The 17,782-nt window shown below is 43.4% G+C and overlaps 1 protein-coding gene across 1 annotated transcript in view; it reads right to left on the bottom strand.

The window, feature by feature from the left end:
* Positions 1 to 17,782, bottom strand: part of col11a1a (collagen, type XI, alpha 1a) — a 79,692-nt gene that overhangs the window by 6,636 nt on the left and 55,274 nt on the right. Inside the window, exons 42-59 of the mRNA XM_041961059.1 lie at positions 16,261 to 16,368; positions 16,048 to 16,155; positions 15,451 to 15,504; positions 15,190 to 15,243; positions 14,686 to 14,793; positions 11,504 to 11,557; positions 11,369 to 11,422; positions 11,175 to 11,228; positions 10,560 to 10,613; positions 7,835 to 7,942; positions 7,389 to 7,442; positions 7,196 to 7,249; positions 6,165 to 6,218; positions 3,737 to 3,790; positions 2,335 to 2,442; positions 1,966 to 2,019; positions 1,483 to 1,536; positions 622 to 729 (exon numbers count right to left, since the gene is read on the bottom strand). Of these exons, the coding sequence (XP_041816993.1) occupies positions 622 to 729; positions 1,483 to 1,536; positions 1,966 to 2,019; positions 2,335 to 2,442; positions 3,737 to 3,790; positions 6,165 to 6,218; positions 7,196 to 7,249; positions 7,389 to 7,442; positions 7,835 to 7,942; positions 10,560 to 10,613; positions 11,175 to 11,228; positions 11,369 to 11,422; positions 11,504 to 11,557; positions 14,686 to 14,793; positions 15,190 to 15,243; positions 15,451 to 15,504; positions 16,048 to 16,155; positions 16,261 to 16,368 (1,296 nt within the window). The remainder of the gene's footprint in view (positions 1 to 621; positions 730 to 1,482; positions 1,537 to 1,965; positions 2,020 to 2,334; positions 2,443 to 3,736; positions 3,791 to 6,164; positions 6,219 to 7,195; positions 7,250 to 7,388; positions 7,443 to 7,834; positions 7,943 to 10,559; positions 10,614 to 11,174; positions 11,229 to 11,368; positions 11,423 to 11,503; positions 11,558 to 14,685; positions 14,794 to 15,189; positions 15,244 to 15,450; positions 15,505 to 16,047; positions 16,156 to 16,260; positions 16,369 to 17,782) is intronic.

Raw genomic sequence — 17,782 nt, 5'->3', positions numbered from 1 at the left:
AACTCATCACCTTAAATCACAAAGCTGGGGCAGGCTGAGGGCCACAGTAGGACAGAACAGCACATTCAGTCATTCTGCAGTGTTTATTTAAAAATGGATGAAGGCTGTCATCAATCCTTTATTGAGCCTGAGCTTCACCCTCCTTTCAGTTCAGAAGGAAACTCTCATCAGTGTTTTCCACAATGCAGAGTGTTAGATTCTCCCAGTAGACATCAGACAGAAGCAGGTGGTAAACAGAGAATCTGTAGTGTACAGTTCAAGGTGTTGAGGATGCTACATTGCTAATATCGAGAGTTCAACAAGTTTAAACAAGATGTCTCAAAGCCACGTTAATAGAGGCTTTTTTTTTTTTTACATCTTTTGAGCAATATGAATGAGTAATCCAGTCTGTCAGAAGCTAGAGCATGTCCTCACCGTGGATACAGTGAGTGAAGAGATGTGTATCGCAGTGCAGGGCTCAGCTGCACTGCAATGGCTTTTTCTGTGGTTTTTAATCAACAGCGAGTGACTGTGGCAAGACCTGTGGCCACAGCGGAACGGCAAAGGGGATAAAAAATGGCGAGAGGTGGAGGGCAAGTGGCCCCCAGGACCGACGTGCGAATGGAGTCATCAATTACTTACACCGTCGCCCTTGCCACCGGGGGAACCTTGGGGCCCGGGCAAACCTCTGTCTCCCTTCTCTCCTTGCTCACCAGGGGGTCCGATCAGGCCGATCAAACCTGGGTGACCCTGGGGGACGAGAAAAAATGTGCACACACAAAAGAACAGTCAAAGATAACAGCAATGTCCCACATGTGTGACGTGTGTGTGACCACACACAAAACCCAAATGCATGTGTTTTCATTTCAATTGTAATTGAAATGTCTCTCCTGCAGCAGACAAAAACAGAACATCTCAACGCGAAGATGATGCTTCTGAAATAGGTTAGCTCTGAACGGGACCTGATTGGACAGCATTTAAAAGCGCACAACACGCGACGCCTCGGTGCCTCGGCTGTGTGCTTTTACACCGCTCTCTCTCAAGCCATCATGTCAGTGTGTGGGAGGCAAATTAGACGGAGCAATGTGTGCTGTCTTAATATCCTTTGTAGTTATATTTCACCGGCAAATTTGACAGTGGCAGCGAAGAAAAGAGCAAGATTAGAGAGATTGGAGTGATACATCACATTCAGCTGCATTTTCAATCCTGAGACAGTTTTTCTCTTGCAGCAGCTGTGGCAAAAACTAATTTTGTTTCCAAAATGTTAACATAAGCCTACATTGGTATTAATGCTGCTTCGAAATTCAAAAAGACGTGCTGCTTTTGATCAGCTGCAAAGTCGTGGAGGCTTTGTGAAGGAGTGAGCAGCCTTGACTGACGTCTCAACCAAGATCACCGTCCAACGGCTCCTTTCACTGTTTTCAGGTTTATCTTTCAGCCTATTTGGAGGCTGGGAAATGAAACCAGCGTGCAGGCAGACACAAGAAAAGGGTCCACACTCACCTTTTCGCCTTTAGACCCGGGGTCACCTTTCAGACCAGGAAGCCCAGGAGGACCCTAAATAACAATTGCACAAGTTAAAAATCAATTTCACAGAGAGAGTAGAAAAAAAGCTAGGAAGAGAAGCAGAAAAGGAGACAAGACGGACGAATGAAAGGGAACAAAAGAGGCTGGAAAAGCACCAATTACTGCATATAGAGGGAAAAGCTGAGGACAAAAACTGCAGAAAAGATGAAAACCATCCTCGTATTACAGATATGTCTTATGGGGACTGTCCACCTTTATGGGAAATATGCAAATCCAGGTCAGGTGAGATATTTAATAGCAGCTTGATCTGTGTATGTTCAGTACAGTGGAGACTGAAGGTTTGGAGTATGTCTAATGTGACTGAAATAAAGACTGGCAGCAAGGGGAAACTCCTCGCCTCGCTCTGTCCTCTAGCTAGATAGATAAACAGTGAGAGAGGGAGATGTTGTGCATACGAACCATGGGACCAGGTGGACCATCTTGTCCTGGGGAGCCGGGCAGCCCTTGTTCACCCTGTGAAAAGCCATTCAATTGTAGTGAGCATTATAGCCTGCTGTATTTTCTCTGGCCTGCCATTGATTTTCTGTGCTCAGCACGATGATTAATAGCCCAAACAGGGGAAAAAAAGTGTGCTGGAATAAACAAGCGAAACTAAAGTATAAGCCAAATGGATGTATTGATTATTCCATGAAGTCTATCATCATGCCTTAGCGGTACTTTTTTATGAGTGTACACTGCGGGTGTGTGTCTGTGTTCGAGCATGCATGTCAGCTGAATGTAAATGCAGCGTTTCATAGGGAAAGATCATTGCTGTCGTTGTTGACTTACGACGGGGCCGGGGATTCCACGCAGACCCTCCGGACCAGGCTTTCCTGCGGGACCCTGGGGTCCGACCGGTCCTGTTTTACCTGCTGGACCCTCGGCGCCTGCCTCACCCTGTATGTGGACAGACAAGTATTGTGAAAACATGACTCAGCCTGAAGAATATGGCACAATTTGGGAATTTAAGTTAACTGTAAGTAGATTTTTGGATTAAAGCTTCTAATAATTGCCTGATATTTTCAGAAACATTTAAACTTTAAGTCTTTCTTCAATGATGATGCCAGTGACAGTGGTCTATCTGGTTCTCTATAAAAATGTAAAAAATGAAATAAATTGGAACAGTTGGCAATGGTGTAGAAGAAAAAAAATTCTATCAGTACATCAGCTTCCAAACTCTGCAGCAACACTTGGTATCTTGCTGCCGGGTGTTTTCTGGAGAAACTCAGTATCTCAGAGTATTTTCATCAGAATTCAGCTGCGGGCTGCTTTTAGCTTTAAATGATGCTGAGACAGTATGCGGCGTGTAGACGGGATGAATGTGAATAATAATGTGAACGTGTAAACAACAGTCTGAGTTATCGAGTGTTTCCGTTCCCCCACAGGCACGACAATAGGTGGCGCTACATCCTGCTACGTGTTCATTTGAAGGTCATGAGAAAATTATTATGGCCTGGAGATTAAAGCGTGCCACAGCTGACCAGGTGTTATCTGAAATACATCAATATGCACAGAGACGAGACAGAGCTCAAGGAAACATGGTAATTACAGATTACAGGCCTGATAGAAGGCAGCCAGAGAGACTTTACTGAATCTATTACAACCACAGTGTTGGACAGCTGCAGTCCATGACATTTTACATGTTTCATTAAAGGTGATCATCATGCATTATATATAGACAGCTCATAGGACTACAGTGCGCTGGAAAGTAACCAGTGGATCCACTGAGAGAGGCATCTTTTTGTTGTAAATGTGATTTCTGTTCAGCGTGCACGAGCTGATGGTCACTGATTCCCACACAAAGCAATAGATCATATGGACAGACTTTGACAAAACCAGGAAGGTGGTGGTGTAGAACAAATGGCATCTCACAGAACTTCATTGGGCCTTGATGCTCATTAAAAAGGAGAAGCGTGATAACTGAAAACCTGGGGGCTAATGCATAAATAGCATTTACTCCTTTTGTCGGGCTTGAAATGAAGCCACAGCACAATGCAAGGAACAAGTGAATCTTAGTTTTACTCAAATAGGCTGCGTCCATAAATTTCCATCTAATCTATGATGGAAATTAAATTACTTCTGTGTTTTTATGCTTTTAATTCAAGACGGGGAACAATGTGGGTACGGTGAGGGGGGGCGAGGGACTTGCTGAGACGGCTCTACTGTGCAAAGGATGAATTGATTTTGTTACCTTAGCGCCCTTCTCTCCTTGCCTGCCCTCTGCACCAGCAGCCCCCGGAGGTCCCTGAGGAGGATGACAGGACACTGCTTTAGCATTTCAACACAGCACCAACACACACTAGCTGTTCAACAAGAGTGTACACACAAGGGGATGTTCATCATGGACCATTCACACTGTTTCTGAGGCTACCCAGAACATTAGGACAGCAAAAACAACTCATAACTTCATTTTTCTGCGTATGCATGCCGTACAAATGCTTTGGTTTGAATGAGGAATGATCATCCCCACCACAGATTTAGTCAGGTTCTCAGCCGCTTGGCATTTCAGTTTAGGTTTATTAGATTGGATCATATTGAACAGTTGTCTGGCTTGATGAATGCTTGGTGGGTGCTGTCTCCGAACAGGGATGATAATCCAATGCCCTTGAATGTGCACTTCAGTTGCATCAGGATCTATTTGAATGGCTTGGACGTGCCTCTGTCCGCCCACCAAAACATGCAATCGTGCAGCCGTGTAGAAATACACACAGAAAACACACACAGCCTCCTTCAGTCGCGGCGAGGGTTGGCAGGTCGTCTTTTCTTTCTAGTCAGGATCTCTCAGGCCCACAATGATTTGTTTCAACTCCACCTCCAGTCGTCCCTCTTCAAAAACGCTCTCCATCCAAATTCCACTCTCATCTGGCCGACAGAGGCCTGAGTGCTATTGACTGAGAGCCTATAATGTGATCTTGCCGCCTGTCTTGGAGCTTTCATCTTCTCCTGGTGTGTACCTCTGACTGGCAGTGAAGAGGCAGACTCTTGATCGTCACAAAGAGCCTTTTCACTTGTGGCACGACATATGGCGGCGAAGTGCAGGTGTGTTCTTCTAGTCCAGGATGCCTTTTTGTTGGCTCTTCAGCCATAGGTGTATGAGACACAGATTATTACTGTGCTTAATTGAATAAGATTGCCAGCAGTTACTGACAAAGGAAAAAAAAGAGTAGTGACCTGAACCTAATTAAAAAAAGAGTTAGAGCTAGATAAGGTTAATTACTTTTTCATATTTCTTTTTTCAAGAGGCAATGTTGAATGCATTTCCAGTATTAAGGCATTAGGCAAATCTGATGATTTGCTGCCATGCTAAATTGACTTATTCAAAATCAGTGGCTGTGCTAGAGAGAGATTTAAGGACTGTTGCAAATTTCTACAGGCAAAATGCTGAGGAGACACAAAGGGGGCCAACAGATCCTAAACAACCCTTGCTGGTGGAATTATGCATTCAAAGGAGCAACCTGTCGGGGAGTAGCAGGGATCATCTCAGGTCCCGTTTTTTCCCTAAGTGATTAAAGACCTGCGTGTGATAAAATAGCCCTCTTCCTTACCATAATCCCTCGGCCATTTAGGTGCAGCATATGCTGATACCATGCTAAATACTCAGAATGTAAATTTCATCGGGCGCATTAGAAAAGCAATCAACCCGGTTTAAAAATGCCTGGCATGTTTCTTTCCCCAGTGGGCCGAGCCTTGGAGTCTTTCTCTGAAATGCAGTCAGTCACTTGAGATTGTGAGTTTTCTTTCGAATTCAGGAGAATAGCTCCTCCTTTTCATGTGGCCTTCCAGCTCCACATCACATCGGAACTATGTTAATGTTGCCAACCTCATGCTGTAGGCTGCAGGAAGAAGATCTCCTTATTGGGGAGAAGAGCAGTTCCTCTTGTAAAGGTTGACAAAAGTCTCAGTGATGATCATCACAAGCAACACATTAAATGATTAGTTTTTATTCGATTTCTGTTCTCTTTTTTTTTGGTTGGGCAATCATAAAGCCGGCCCCTCTCCTCTCATAACCTCTTAACAACTTCACCACGTCCATGTCATGCTTTTGTTTTGCTCTGGCTGTCAGTCAAGGGGCTGTGGATCGATAATGTGTCAGCCCTGCTATATCTCTCCCGCTCTCTTCCCACTGCCACGAGGACGTAAATGAGTTTGGAAAAGGCGGCTCCTATTTTTTTGGTAAGCCTTTCCAATTTCTTGCTAAGACAAAAAAAAAAAGAATGATTTTTACATTCATGTCTCAATAGGCTTTGAGGTGGATTTCTACTGAGACAGCGCAACGGCTTGACCCCTTAAATCTCCCACTTTGTTTTCCCCACTCTACTTTTAATGAAAATGAATCTCTGCTGCTTTGCTGCCAAGATTGAGTTGCTGAGGAGTTGTTTCACAGTGAGGCGGGATACCCGTCTGTTGCAGCCAGAGCACAGTGCCAAACACTCCGTTCATCTGTTTGAGAATAGGGCTCCTGGTTTTAAAACTGACAGACGCTTTGGTCAGCAAGACATTTCACATCAATGCAATGATGACATGCTCTGTCTGTCTGGGATTATTGTAGAAAGCTCACCAGTGATGCACGCACAAATAAAATACTGGAGTAATTTTAGTTTTAATGGCCGCAGACTTACTCTCTTGCCAGGTGGTCCAGGTGGGCCAGCTTCTCCTGATGGGCCTGGAGGTCCCTGAAAACAAGCAAGCAAACAGGTGATGCAGTGAACCATTAAAAGACAGTCAAACAAGTTGTATTAACAATGAGTCAGTGCTCATATGAATTCTGACGAGCGCGGCATGCTTCACTAAATCTTTCGTTATGTCTGCCAAAAGGACAATAACGCAGAGAGCACATTGACATTTAGGGAATATTCATGCTCAGGATAGTCCAGAAAATATGTAATGCCAAAACCCAAAGCTGGGCTGAAATGATACATACTGTTCCCTGAGACACTTTCATCCAATTATCTCCGAGTTAATTGCAAGCAATCAAACCAATTTTTTCATCATTTGCATTGGTAAACAATTCACAGCACTGAGAAGTGAAAGCCCAGTTGTTCACAGTTACACAGCGAGATGTAAATATGAATAATAGAAGGATGTATATGTCATACATAGTTTATCATATTTTAATATATCCTCTCAACTCAATCAGCATGCAATCAGAGTTCATAAATAAAAATCCTAATATGTAACATTCACGGAGTGAGTAAAATACGTTGTGTGTTTTTCTTAGGAAATGATAAAGGCTCATTTACATGCATAAATATTAATAAGACTTGTGATTTGTTGCATTTTACACCGGGCCAGCATTAGTGTTTGGCTTTTATTTCTAATCAGACTTAATGAATCTGCAAAGCAGATAAGTCCAGTTACCGGATGGAGTAAATATTATGAATTAAAACGCTGCAGTGTAAATTATTTACTGACGACATATAATTACAGCTTTTACTGCAGGCAAACTTGTGCTGGACTAGTATGATATAAAACCAACATAAACTAGAGATACCATTATCATTCATGCACAGTGACAAAGCCGCTGATTGTTATGATAATTCAGTTACATTATACACTTAAAGTGTCCCTCAAGTGACGAGGGACACAGCTCGTGATATAAACTCATGCATCATCTGTTCGGTCCAAAGTTTGTGAAATGACAGCGACTTACCGGCTGACCGGATTCACCATCCTCTCCCTTCTCTCCTGATTCGCCATCAGTGCCCTGTACATGAGAGATGTGCAGGTTGGATAATGTCTGCCACTGAAAATATCTACCCAATAACTCCCATAATGTTTCATTTCTGGCTTCAACGTGATCAGCTGTGTATGGGTGAAACATTGCTCAAAGATTTCATACTCACAGCAACTCCCGGCTCTCCCGGGGGGCCAGGGTCTCCGGGGAATCCAACAGGACCCTTTAAGGGAGAGAAATGTGATCTATCAGTGTAGCAAAAGAAACCTGAGGCACTGCAGCTGAGACATAATTTCCCTGGATACAGGTGTCAAAGGCATGGTTAGTAATTTAGACGGTGATTTAGTCCTGGTATAGCTGGTTACAACCACTGAAGGCAATTTGATGGACTTAATGATGATGTTGCAAATCCATGAGAAAAGGCCTCATTGCATTCCATTACCATGCAGGCATAAAATATAATCTCCCTCAATAAAAAGGCTTTTTAGCTCTTGAATATGTTCTAGGATAAAATTGCCTGCCTCAGGGCTGGTGGGGGTCTCTTCCTTTAAAGCCGAACATTTGAGCCTGTCAGACTGAACTGCTGCAGATTCTGAGAGTATCTGGCAGACTTACAGGGTTGCCCTTTGGACCGTCATCTCCAGGGGGTCCTTTGGCACCAGCAGGTCCAGCAGCTCCAGGGGGGCCAGCCTCTCCTTTCTCTCCTCTCTCGCCTTTAGGTCCCTATAGTGGTGGGGAGTCAGGGAGGTCATTTGATACACCAGTACCACAGGAGGCAGAACTTTTTAGAAGAGTGACACTGAATTGAACTGGGTCTAAAAACGGACTTGTGGTCAGACGCAGCTGAGAAACATTGGGTCCAAAGCTGATCTCAGGGTGCAGGGATGGTCAACAGTGCGGGTGTGAAATGAGACTGGAAACAGGTCTCATTTTCAGCACCACGAGCTCTTAGATGTGATGTTACTGTGCCTCTAAAGTCCTCATATAAAGGGACAATTTGCAGCAATCTCAAAGGTGCAATATGGAGCATTTCAAGCATCGATAAAAAGATTCCTTAGACATGTTTCCTAGAAACAGCATACTCCCTAATGAGAATAAATATGCTGGACATGATTTTCATATCTGCCTTTCCTCCCCTTCACCATCTGTCATTGCAAGAGACTTTGAAAGCTCCGGCTTGTGTCACTCTATTTGTGCTGGTGCTGAATGGCGAGCGCTTTCTGTTTTGGGTGAAAAACACTTTTGCTTCGTGGCTCGAAGGAATTCGGCAGATTCTCTGAATTGTGAATTGGTGGCAAATCTGCTGATGATTGGAATAAGAGATTGTTCTGTGTGTCCCTGTTCGCTGCTCTGCATTTGGGCAATCAACTTTTTCTGTTCATTCAGTGAACTCTTCAACAGCTTCATCTACCGCGTGGCTTTAAAGCCTCCTTAAACATTTGGCTAAAAGCGACAGTTTAATCACCGTTCATGCGTTTGTACTGCACACGTTCACACTTCACAGCTCGGTAACATCCACATCTTGATGGTGTTTATATCATATCATGTATGTGGTTAAACGCTGTGTATATTTCAGGGCTGTTTGTTTAATGTGCGTCATTATTGTGTGCTCCTTTTCAAATGGATGGTGGATGAGATAAAGACGAGCTTTAAACATTGAAAAAATAGAATGTGCTGAATATAATGAAGTAAAATCATTTTGTATGTGTATATATGTGTATGTATAATGACGGCTATATGCTATATTGTAGCGATGATGGGTTGTTATTGTTCCAGTGCCATCAGAACTTAATGCAGCACTTTGATGGAAAAAGACAAGAACTAAGTGAAAGACACTGGGCTGTGCTTATGACAGGGACTTAAGCTGCACGCTGACTTTGGAAATGTCAATGACACCGGCAGCATGATGGGGAACTAGCAGGGGACATTATGAATGCTTGTAATCACGCTCCTCTGCCACTCCCACTGGAGAAAGGCCATCTTTTCAATCTGCTGTTGTACCTAAATAATGATGCATGAGGCAGTAGAGCTAATAGAGCCATCAATGATGAGTGTTGGGTAAGAGTAAGAAAAAAGAGTCATAAATCTCTGTCTGGCAGTAGCACAGGTAATTACATGGATATGGTAAATTAACATGCAATCTTTCAAAATCTTTTCAAATTCAACCTGGCGTTCAGTATAACAAACACTACAGTTTATCAGAACAGCTTAACCCCTTAACGCTGATTGTCGCCAATTCCCATCATACCGCTTTAATCCACATTGCAGCCGAATGGCGCATGCATTCCTCTAAAGCCGGTTTGTGCATATTCAACACACACCTAGGAACCTTTTGCAAGCACTAGTTTCTCATCGGACCAGTCAAAGTGAAAGAACACAATGTAATGGCTGTGAGCCAATTTTGAGGCTGTTTTGATGAAATAAATGAATTTTGAATACACAAAAAAGATGTTTTTACTGCATTTAAGCATTGAAAAAAAGTGGACATATACTGTTTAGTTGAACCCTATTCTAGTTGGTGAACCTACCTAAATTTATATCTATTGTATGTGCTATAGAAAAATGATCAAACTCCTCTTAATTTAGGATCAATTTGAAAGCAAAAACACAAAGAATTAATTTTTAATATAATTCTAGATAAATTCAGGCGTCAGAGTATGGGAGGGGAGATACAAAACTTGCGAAGTCCTTCACTAGTGCCCGACTGTAGCTCTCAGAACACGGCAAATCACAGCTAAAAGCTGCACTCAGCAAAGTGGGTGTCTGGTGTTTTAATGCTGACTTGCTTCATGGAGGCTGCAATCATTGTTCTTTAGGGCAGAAGCACCAGGCGCATCCTCCTGGTAATTATGTCTTAAGAGTCTGGGAAGAGACTGAATTTGGCAGGCCATGTGGACATGGGGCGCAAAGCAGAAGAGCCGTGCTGAGCTGAGCTACCAGTCTAAATTGCTTTCAGTGTGACGAACACACAGAGTCACTCTGAAGGAAAATGAACTTCTCGTTAGATTGGATTTTGTACTGTATTTGCCTAAAGCTATCCATTAAGCAACTGTTTTCCTGGGGATAACCCACAGATATATGCTGCTGAGGCTGCTCATACTGTTACCTACCGTGCTGTAGCAAAAAATACATTTGACTAAGACAAAAACACAAGATACTTTTAAAGATGTTTCAAGTAGAGCCCTGCAAATATTCATGCTAAGGCTGAGTGCAATGTTTAATGAGGCTAATGCATGTTGCTAAGGTCACACAGTGACCTAACAAACATGAGACATTCCTTTTATCCATATTTAATTTAGTTTGACAAACTAGTAACAAAACAAAAACAGGGCTCACTTACCCCAGTTCCAGGCTCTCCAGATGGTCCCGGGTTTCCGGCCTCACCTTGTTCACCCTGTGGTTACACAAATGTCAGTGTCTGGACAGGTAAACCTTCACTCTCACACTGGGACAGCTTCCAGATCCAGAAAAAAAAAGGTCCCATCTAGTCTAACAAAATAGTTCTTACATACTAACACTTAATGATGTTATCAATATGAACAAAAGCCAGACATTTAACTTAACTAAGTCTATAACTGTAGCTGAGACCAGGGTGTTAAATGTTACTGTTTTCCAAGTGCCCTCTTAAAAGTGTTGGTAGCCCTTCATGTTTCATATTCCAGAGTCATTTGGACAGCCATGGTGCAGCATTAAGTATTTATAGTGAAGCCTTCTGCCAAATGGCAGTAAAATGGCCGAATCTTGTTGGAAGTGTTGTAAAATAGACATTAACAGTCTCAGAGCACTAACTCAGACAAAAAGCCTGGGCATACGAAATGGATGGACTGCAGGTGGTAACAAAGGGGGGGGAGGGCAGCTGGGTGGTCTGGAAGGGCTTGGCCAGCAGTATTTCAGTCGCGGTGTCCAACATCACGCAAAGCAGGCAGAATGCCCACGGCCATGTTCTCACTCTTACCTTCTCGCCCACGGATCCCATGGGGCCCACTCCACCTGGAGGGCCTTGTGGACCCTGCAGCAGGAAATAAAGAAAGAGATGATCTTAGGAGAGGATGCTTGATGACGTCCAGTTGTTGCGATGTGTATGATGTATAATATATGCAGGGTCTATAATTTTGCCTATACACATTGTTTTCATTCAGCCATACGTACATCAGCTCCACTGGGACCCTGAGGACCTCTGGGACCAGGGGGACCAGGAGGGCCCTGCAGAAAAGAAATACAGTGTTGCTTAAGTGTATCAAGCTATTAATATGAGTGCTTATGAGAAGCAGATGCATCTCTTACCATGGGGCCAACATCGCCGTTCTCTCCCTTTTCACCAGGAGGTCCTGGAAGACCCTGAAGAAGACAACAACAAATAAACAATTATATTATCGGGAAAGAATTAATCATGTTACAAAGCACAAGATGCTGTTTGATGGCCTTAATGACTTCATTTTGTTTGGACTGTTGAGTGCATGCACAACGGCTGTTCCTGCCTGAGATGTAATCTGACATCTCATTTGACGGCCAGAACACATTGTAGTGACGCACTGAAAAATGAAACAGATCTGTGGGCCAGAACATGCATAAATGAATCATTTGAATCCATGTTTCAACTACAGTCTAGTCCTATTATCTATCAGATGAAATATTCAATGAATATAGGCTGAGCAAGGTCAGAGACCTTCAAAAAAACAGCCACTCATGTGCAGACAAACTGCACAATGAGCAGAACAGAGGCAAAAACGGCGCTACTTAGTGGTGGCAGGAGCCATTTCAATCCTTCAAGCAAATATGTCAAGTCTTTCAGCAGCTCTTTGAGCGAGGTATGAGACATTGTAGAGACAGAGCATTAAAACGTGCCAATATGCCATGTGTTAAAGGGCCTACTTCAGCTAGAATTTCTGAAATAGCTGCTGGTGGTGATGTATCTCCACACTCGAGTGTGAACACAACAGGGGGTTAAGCTTCTTCAGAAACATTGAGGAGAAGGTGAAATGATTTTATTGTACAATTCTGTCCTTGGCTCCGCAAAGATGCAAGACAATGCTCCTTTTCTGTTTGCTTCCCCTGTTGCTGCCAGGGACTCGTTCATCTTGGCTCAAAGGTGCGGACACAGATCCAGCTCACTCATGCATGTCAAATGAGCAGCGATGTCAAGACCTCGTATGCGCGCTTGGTCCGTGACATTTCTGCGGATAATTGCTGTGGTTAAATAGCTGTCCCCTGCCTTCCTTTCGTGTGCGAGTCTGCTCTCGATGCAGAGGCAGTCTGTCGTCGGTGTAGGGAGGAGATCAAAGAATTACGTCCTCTACACGCGCTTACACCAACCTCAAATACTCACAACAGGCAGAGGAAAAAAGACTCGACAACTGACTGTTGTGTGTGTGTGCAATGCCCTACATCTAAGCCCGTGTGTGTGTTCACGCCCCTGTGTTATCCACAGATGTTAAAAAGTGTGCGTAACTGCATGCTGACTCCTGCCGTGCTGAGAACTCTCATCTGTGTAAAGGTCTCCTCCTTTTCTAATCGTTAGAGGTGCTGCTAATTATGCAGCATGGTAAATGTGCTCGATGAGGAACTGACTAGAGTAGGCGCAGGTCAGTCTACACAATTAATGGAATCGCAATGGGAAGTGAATTACTCCCAATTAAAAGTCCATTGAATATAATCCTGCAGAGATAGGATAGTACCTTGGAATGATGAGCAGTCGTCTATGTAATTTCATCAAGACAATGACCCCAATCTCTGCAGTAAACTCTTAGCGTGCTTAGCTTAAGAAGTTGATTCCTAATAAAACAGGTAATTACTAACAAATGAGCTTCTACTGAGGTGAAGGTCCTACCTCGTTACAGTATTATCACAGGGATACAAAACATCATTAAGCCTAGTTGTAGTGTAGATTAGTTAACATGTACATTTTTGCGTCAAGATGACCTGCCTTTTGAATTACCCTCATATTTTCAGTTTGGCTTACACTATATCCAGGCGGTGATGGAGAAAGGATGACGGTGGTGAAGGTGGAATTATCGCAGGTCAAAAGCTCAGTCAACACACAATACATATCACAGATCTAATTAAAGCAGAGTTGTGTAAGCTTGTTGAGGTTGTGTGTCTGCCTCTGATTGTACTGTAGCACGGTGTATCAGTACCATAACCCACACAGTTTAACTGAATGCAACTCAATGATACCGATTCTTACGTATGCCATGACTAGACAATGCTCCTGCTACTGCTGGCAGAATGAGTGAGTACATGACTGGCAAATATCATTTAGTTCGCTTTATTGCAGACTGCTAGTCGATAGCAATACTGTATATGATAAAATATAGTGAGTGAATGAGCTATCTGAATACATGTTTGCAGGGAGTGGTTATGTCTACTCAGTAGGTCAAAAATAAATAATTAAAAGGTGAATCCTAATTCTTTTATATACTCTTTGTCAAACTAATTCCCTAATTTTCTTCTTCCCACCTCCTTGTGCATGCTTAATCAGCTCTTTCTTCCTTAGCAACGTGTGATTATTGCTGACTGCGGGATTAGCAAAGCTGTTAATTAGTCTTATGCCTAAAGATTGCAATGTTAGTCCAAAACACGTATGACACATGCCATGTGTCACGCAAAGCACAAACTAAATCCAGGACATTGCACGTTAACAGCAGCACGCACGATATGAAACAATATATAAAGCATTTAAAATGAATGTGAACTGATGCCCTGGATTTGGGATTGCACTGTGTGCAATTTAAAGCGATCCCTCACCTGAGGAGCCAATCTCTACAGCCATACATGGCTCACCAGGAATGTCTTTTTGAACATTATCTTTATGAAGCCAGGACTGTGGCTCATAGAGGGCTGGATGTTTTATACCGCAGTGATGAGTTTCTCCTAATCCAGTGTGACAGCTACAAGACCTCAGAAGAAGAAATGCCACCATCTGACAAGTGAACCAGTCGAGGTACAGTGGCAGTACAGTGGAACCGGGAGTGTGACAGTTGGTGTGTAATGAGAATAAATGAGGTTGTGAAGGCAGGATTGGCTTTTGTTTAGGCTCCCATGTGTCATTCATTTTTACACGTGCACATCATCGGCGCTGCCTCCTTCAACATGTGTCTTTACACAAAATACCTTTCATGCTCAAACAAAAATCCCAAAGTGGATTGCGACAGTCAAATCTATTATTTACACAATGTTAACTGACTGAAAGTCTCAATGCACACTATTAACACAATAAATGTAACTGTGTAGCACTACTGAAAAATAAATGCATGCATAAAAGATGACCTCTATAATGCCTCTTACTGTTTGTATTTAGGTTCTTATATAAAATGTAGACTTGCAATAGCTAGAGGGACAGCTGTTTACATGATGCAAGCTGGAATACTGTAAGGTTCTGACACCACATGGCTCACTGTGTAGGATTACTTAAAGTTTCTGTATGTATTTGTAGCATGTGCTTGCACATGCACATGCATGGCGCTAACCTGCAGACCGATGGGACCAGGAGGTCCAGGGAAACCTCTGGAGCCTTCATCTCCCTTCTGTCCAAACATACCCTGCTGACCTCTGGGACCAGGCTCTCCATCAGCTCCCTGAGGAAAAAAACACACATTTTCACCGTTTGTTTTTTTGTTTGTTGTCTTTTTATTGAGATCGACTACCACTACTACTACTCTTCTGCTACTCCTCCTGGGGTCCATATTCAAATAAAGTAAAACATCGACACTGCAGCCAACAGTTCCATCAAAACCATATCCATATAAAACACTGTGAAGTTTCCTTTCAGGTTTAACATTCTTACTAAATGCATGTTTGTGTTACGTTAAACTGTGTGTTTATTCTTACGAGGCTTTGTTAGCAAAAACTGCAATGTCGCAGTTGTTGAAATATTCATATCGAAGTGTGCATTGTTTACTGATGAACACTGAGGAGATTCCACTTGAAGTCAGATAGTTTCTCAACTTCAAATTTTGGACAGTTGTACTTACAGCAGGACCTGGGGCACCTATGGGACCCTGGAGACCAGCTGGGCCAGGAGGACCCTGAACACAAACAAGAAAAAGTTGCCACAATATCCCATAAAAGCACAAACACAGCTCACCGTTGCTGTGATAATGATGCTAGTGTGTGATTCTGTAAGTGGGAACCCCTTGTAGAAAACATGCAACATCACCAACTCACTAATCGCAGTAAAAGAAGGATGTAAATGTGTGTGCTAGTAAGCAATGCAGGGACTTTGCTTCCCATACCTGTTCTCCTTTGTCGGCCTTGCTTCCTTTCTGACCAGGCTCTCCAACCTCTCCCTGGGAAAGAGAAACACACACACACACACACACACACACAAACAGTCAGCCACCTCAGCTCAGTTTAGCTTATTCTCTAAATGTTAACAGCTTATAAAAAATCATTGAAAACCATCAGCTCAACACAAACAACCATTATTTGCAGCTATAATCTTCACACAGCACTATACGGATACACAAACATGGAGATGGAAGTTCTTTGCCATCTAGTTCATTGCATAGCAAACCTCAGTCGTGACATATGTTTGGCAGCTCAGTTGAATGCCTGATAGTAGCCTTAAGGGGCATAATGATTGCAGGAGATGAAACGAGCAACACGATTTCACTTTTACATCTCCTCTAATTGCAGTTGCTGGCACATTTGGTTATGAAGATGGATCGGCAACAGCGAGGAAACCAGAGACACATATTTTTTGATGCAGATGGCCTGAGTGTGAACATGGGGATGAAGATTGATTGGCAATCTGGTTCAGTCTCAAAACGCCTCCCAGTTTGGGAACGGAGAACGTTACTTGGCCAACGGGATGGGACGGGCTGACTGACCTTGTCGCCGTCCTCTCCGGGTGGACCTTGAGGTCCCGCAGGCCCGGGCAAACCAACAGGGCCCTGGACACCATCGCGACCGGCAGGACCCTGAGGCCCTTTCTCACCCTGGAAGAACAAAGATATTTGCTATAACTCTGTTTTGAAAACTAAAAACTGGTAGAACAGAAGGTCGATGGAAGGATAAGAAAGGAAAATTACAAAAATACTTACAGGTGCTCCTTTCTCTCCAGCAGGGCCTGGGGGACCCTGAGGGCCAGGTCGACCAGACAGGCCAATTGGACCGGCAGCACCAGCAGGACCTCTCTCACCGGGAGAGCCCTGTCAGCGCGAGAAAGAGAGAGAGACGATGAGTGAAAAATGAAAGGCAGAGGATGTATTCTGGAGAGACGGACACAGCCTGCCGAACAATAAGCAGCGCCATTAAGACGTGTACAAAGCAAGACTCTGCTGACCTCCACTGCAAAAACATCAACACGCACATACACACCTACACACAAACCCCTTTTAAGAGGAAACCTGAAGCAACACACAGTAGCAGGTGGCTTTTAAGTTCCAAGAAAGCGGCGCTTCTCCTTGAAAGCTGCCAGCATTATCTGCTGTCGGGGAGCTGACGTCCTGGTGACTCTCTGAGCTCTGAGCAGCTCATTCCTGCCGCTGAAAATGCATTTCTGAATGAAAGAGGCTGCTGCTGTGCAACAATACTCAGGAACAGGAACTCGGTGTTCACCTAGATCCATAAAACATGACGACGAATGACATTCACAGTTGTTTTTATCTCGTTGCAGTGAATTAACTGACTGTGTACCTGCATGTAACTTCATGTTCCCATGAATGCAGACAACTGTCAATCATGAAGACTCTTCAATTTTCTGTCAAATCAAACCTAAAAATTTAATGTGTTAATGGTATTAATTGCATTTTCTTCAAACTTTCTTAGTTGAGTTTGGACATACAGGCTGCAATATATACATATTAATGTGCAAATGAGTCAAACTAAAGTTCGTGTGGAGGTTATTTTAATGTGTAAAATTTATGGTTTTGAGTAGGAAGTTGTGAATGTATTAATTTCCCAGGGCTGTAATCGCTGCTCAATTCTCCTGAGAAGAAGTTAACATTTAAGAGAAAAGGAATTAACTATATTCAAATTATGTTGAAACCTGACTTTGACCTGCAAACACGGTCATAAAACATTCGCAACTTTAACAATGTATGTCTGGAGACAATGATACGGCCTTATTAGATGATCGAACGTGTTTTTCCTCATCAATGTTTCATTTTTTAGCAGCTGGTATTTTGTGATTTTATTGCTTTATATACAAGTGTGTGCACATAAAATTCATGATCAGGAACAAGAAGAAAACTCTTTCGGCGGCAGCAGCCCATCACATCACGCTAACCTTACCACTGAATCTCATGAAGAAGCTCTAGAGTCTCTGTGACAATCTGACAAGAATGTGGGAGGAACACCGCAGGCACAGAGTGCTGGGATGCAACCTCGGGGACAGATGAGGGATGTGTCGGAGCGACGCCCAGAATGGCTACACACTGTGACTCACCATATGGATGCTCTCCTGCCTGTGTGGTTTTGTTGTGTGTGTGTGTTGGGTCTGTCTCTGTGTGCCAGGAGGCAATGGAGCAAAGCGTCTTGATACCCAGCTACTCCAGTGCATGATCGCTCCTGTGACAAATCGCTGTGTGCAGCAGGCTGTGAGGAAATTTGGTGACGCTTTCA

Source organism: Chelmon rostratus, chromosome 20 (genome assembly GCF_017976325.1).
Source record: "Chelmon rostratus isolate fCheRos1 chromosome 20, fCheRos1.pri, whole genome shotgun sequence".
In the NCBI taxonomy this organism is placed as follows: Eukaryota; Metazoa; Chordata; class Actinopteri; order Chaetodontiformes; family Chaetodontidae; genus Chelmon; species Chelmon rostratus.
The sequence above is the reverse complement of the archived record's forward strand: the minus strand, read 5'-3'. Positions and strand labels throughout refer to the sequence as shown.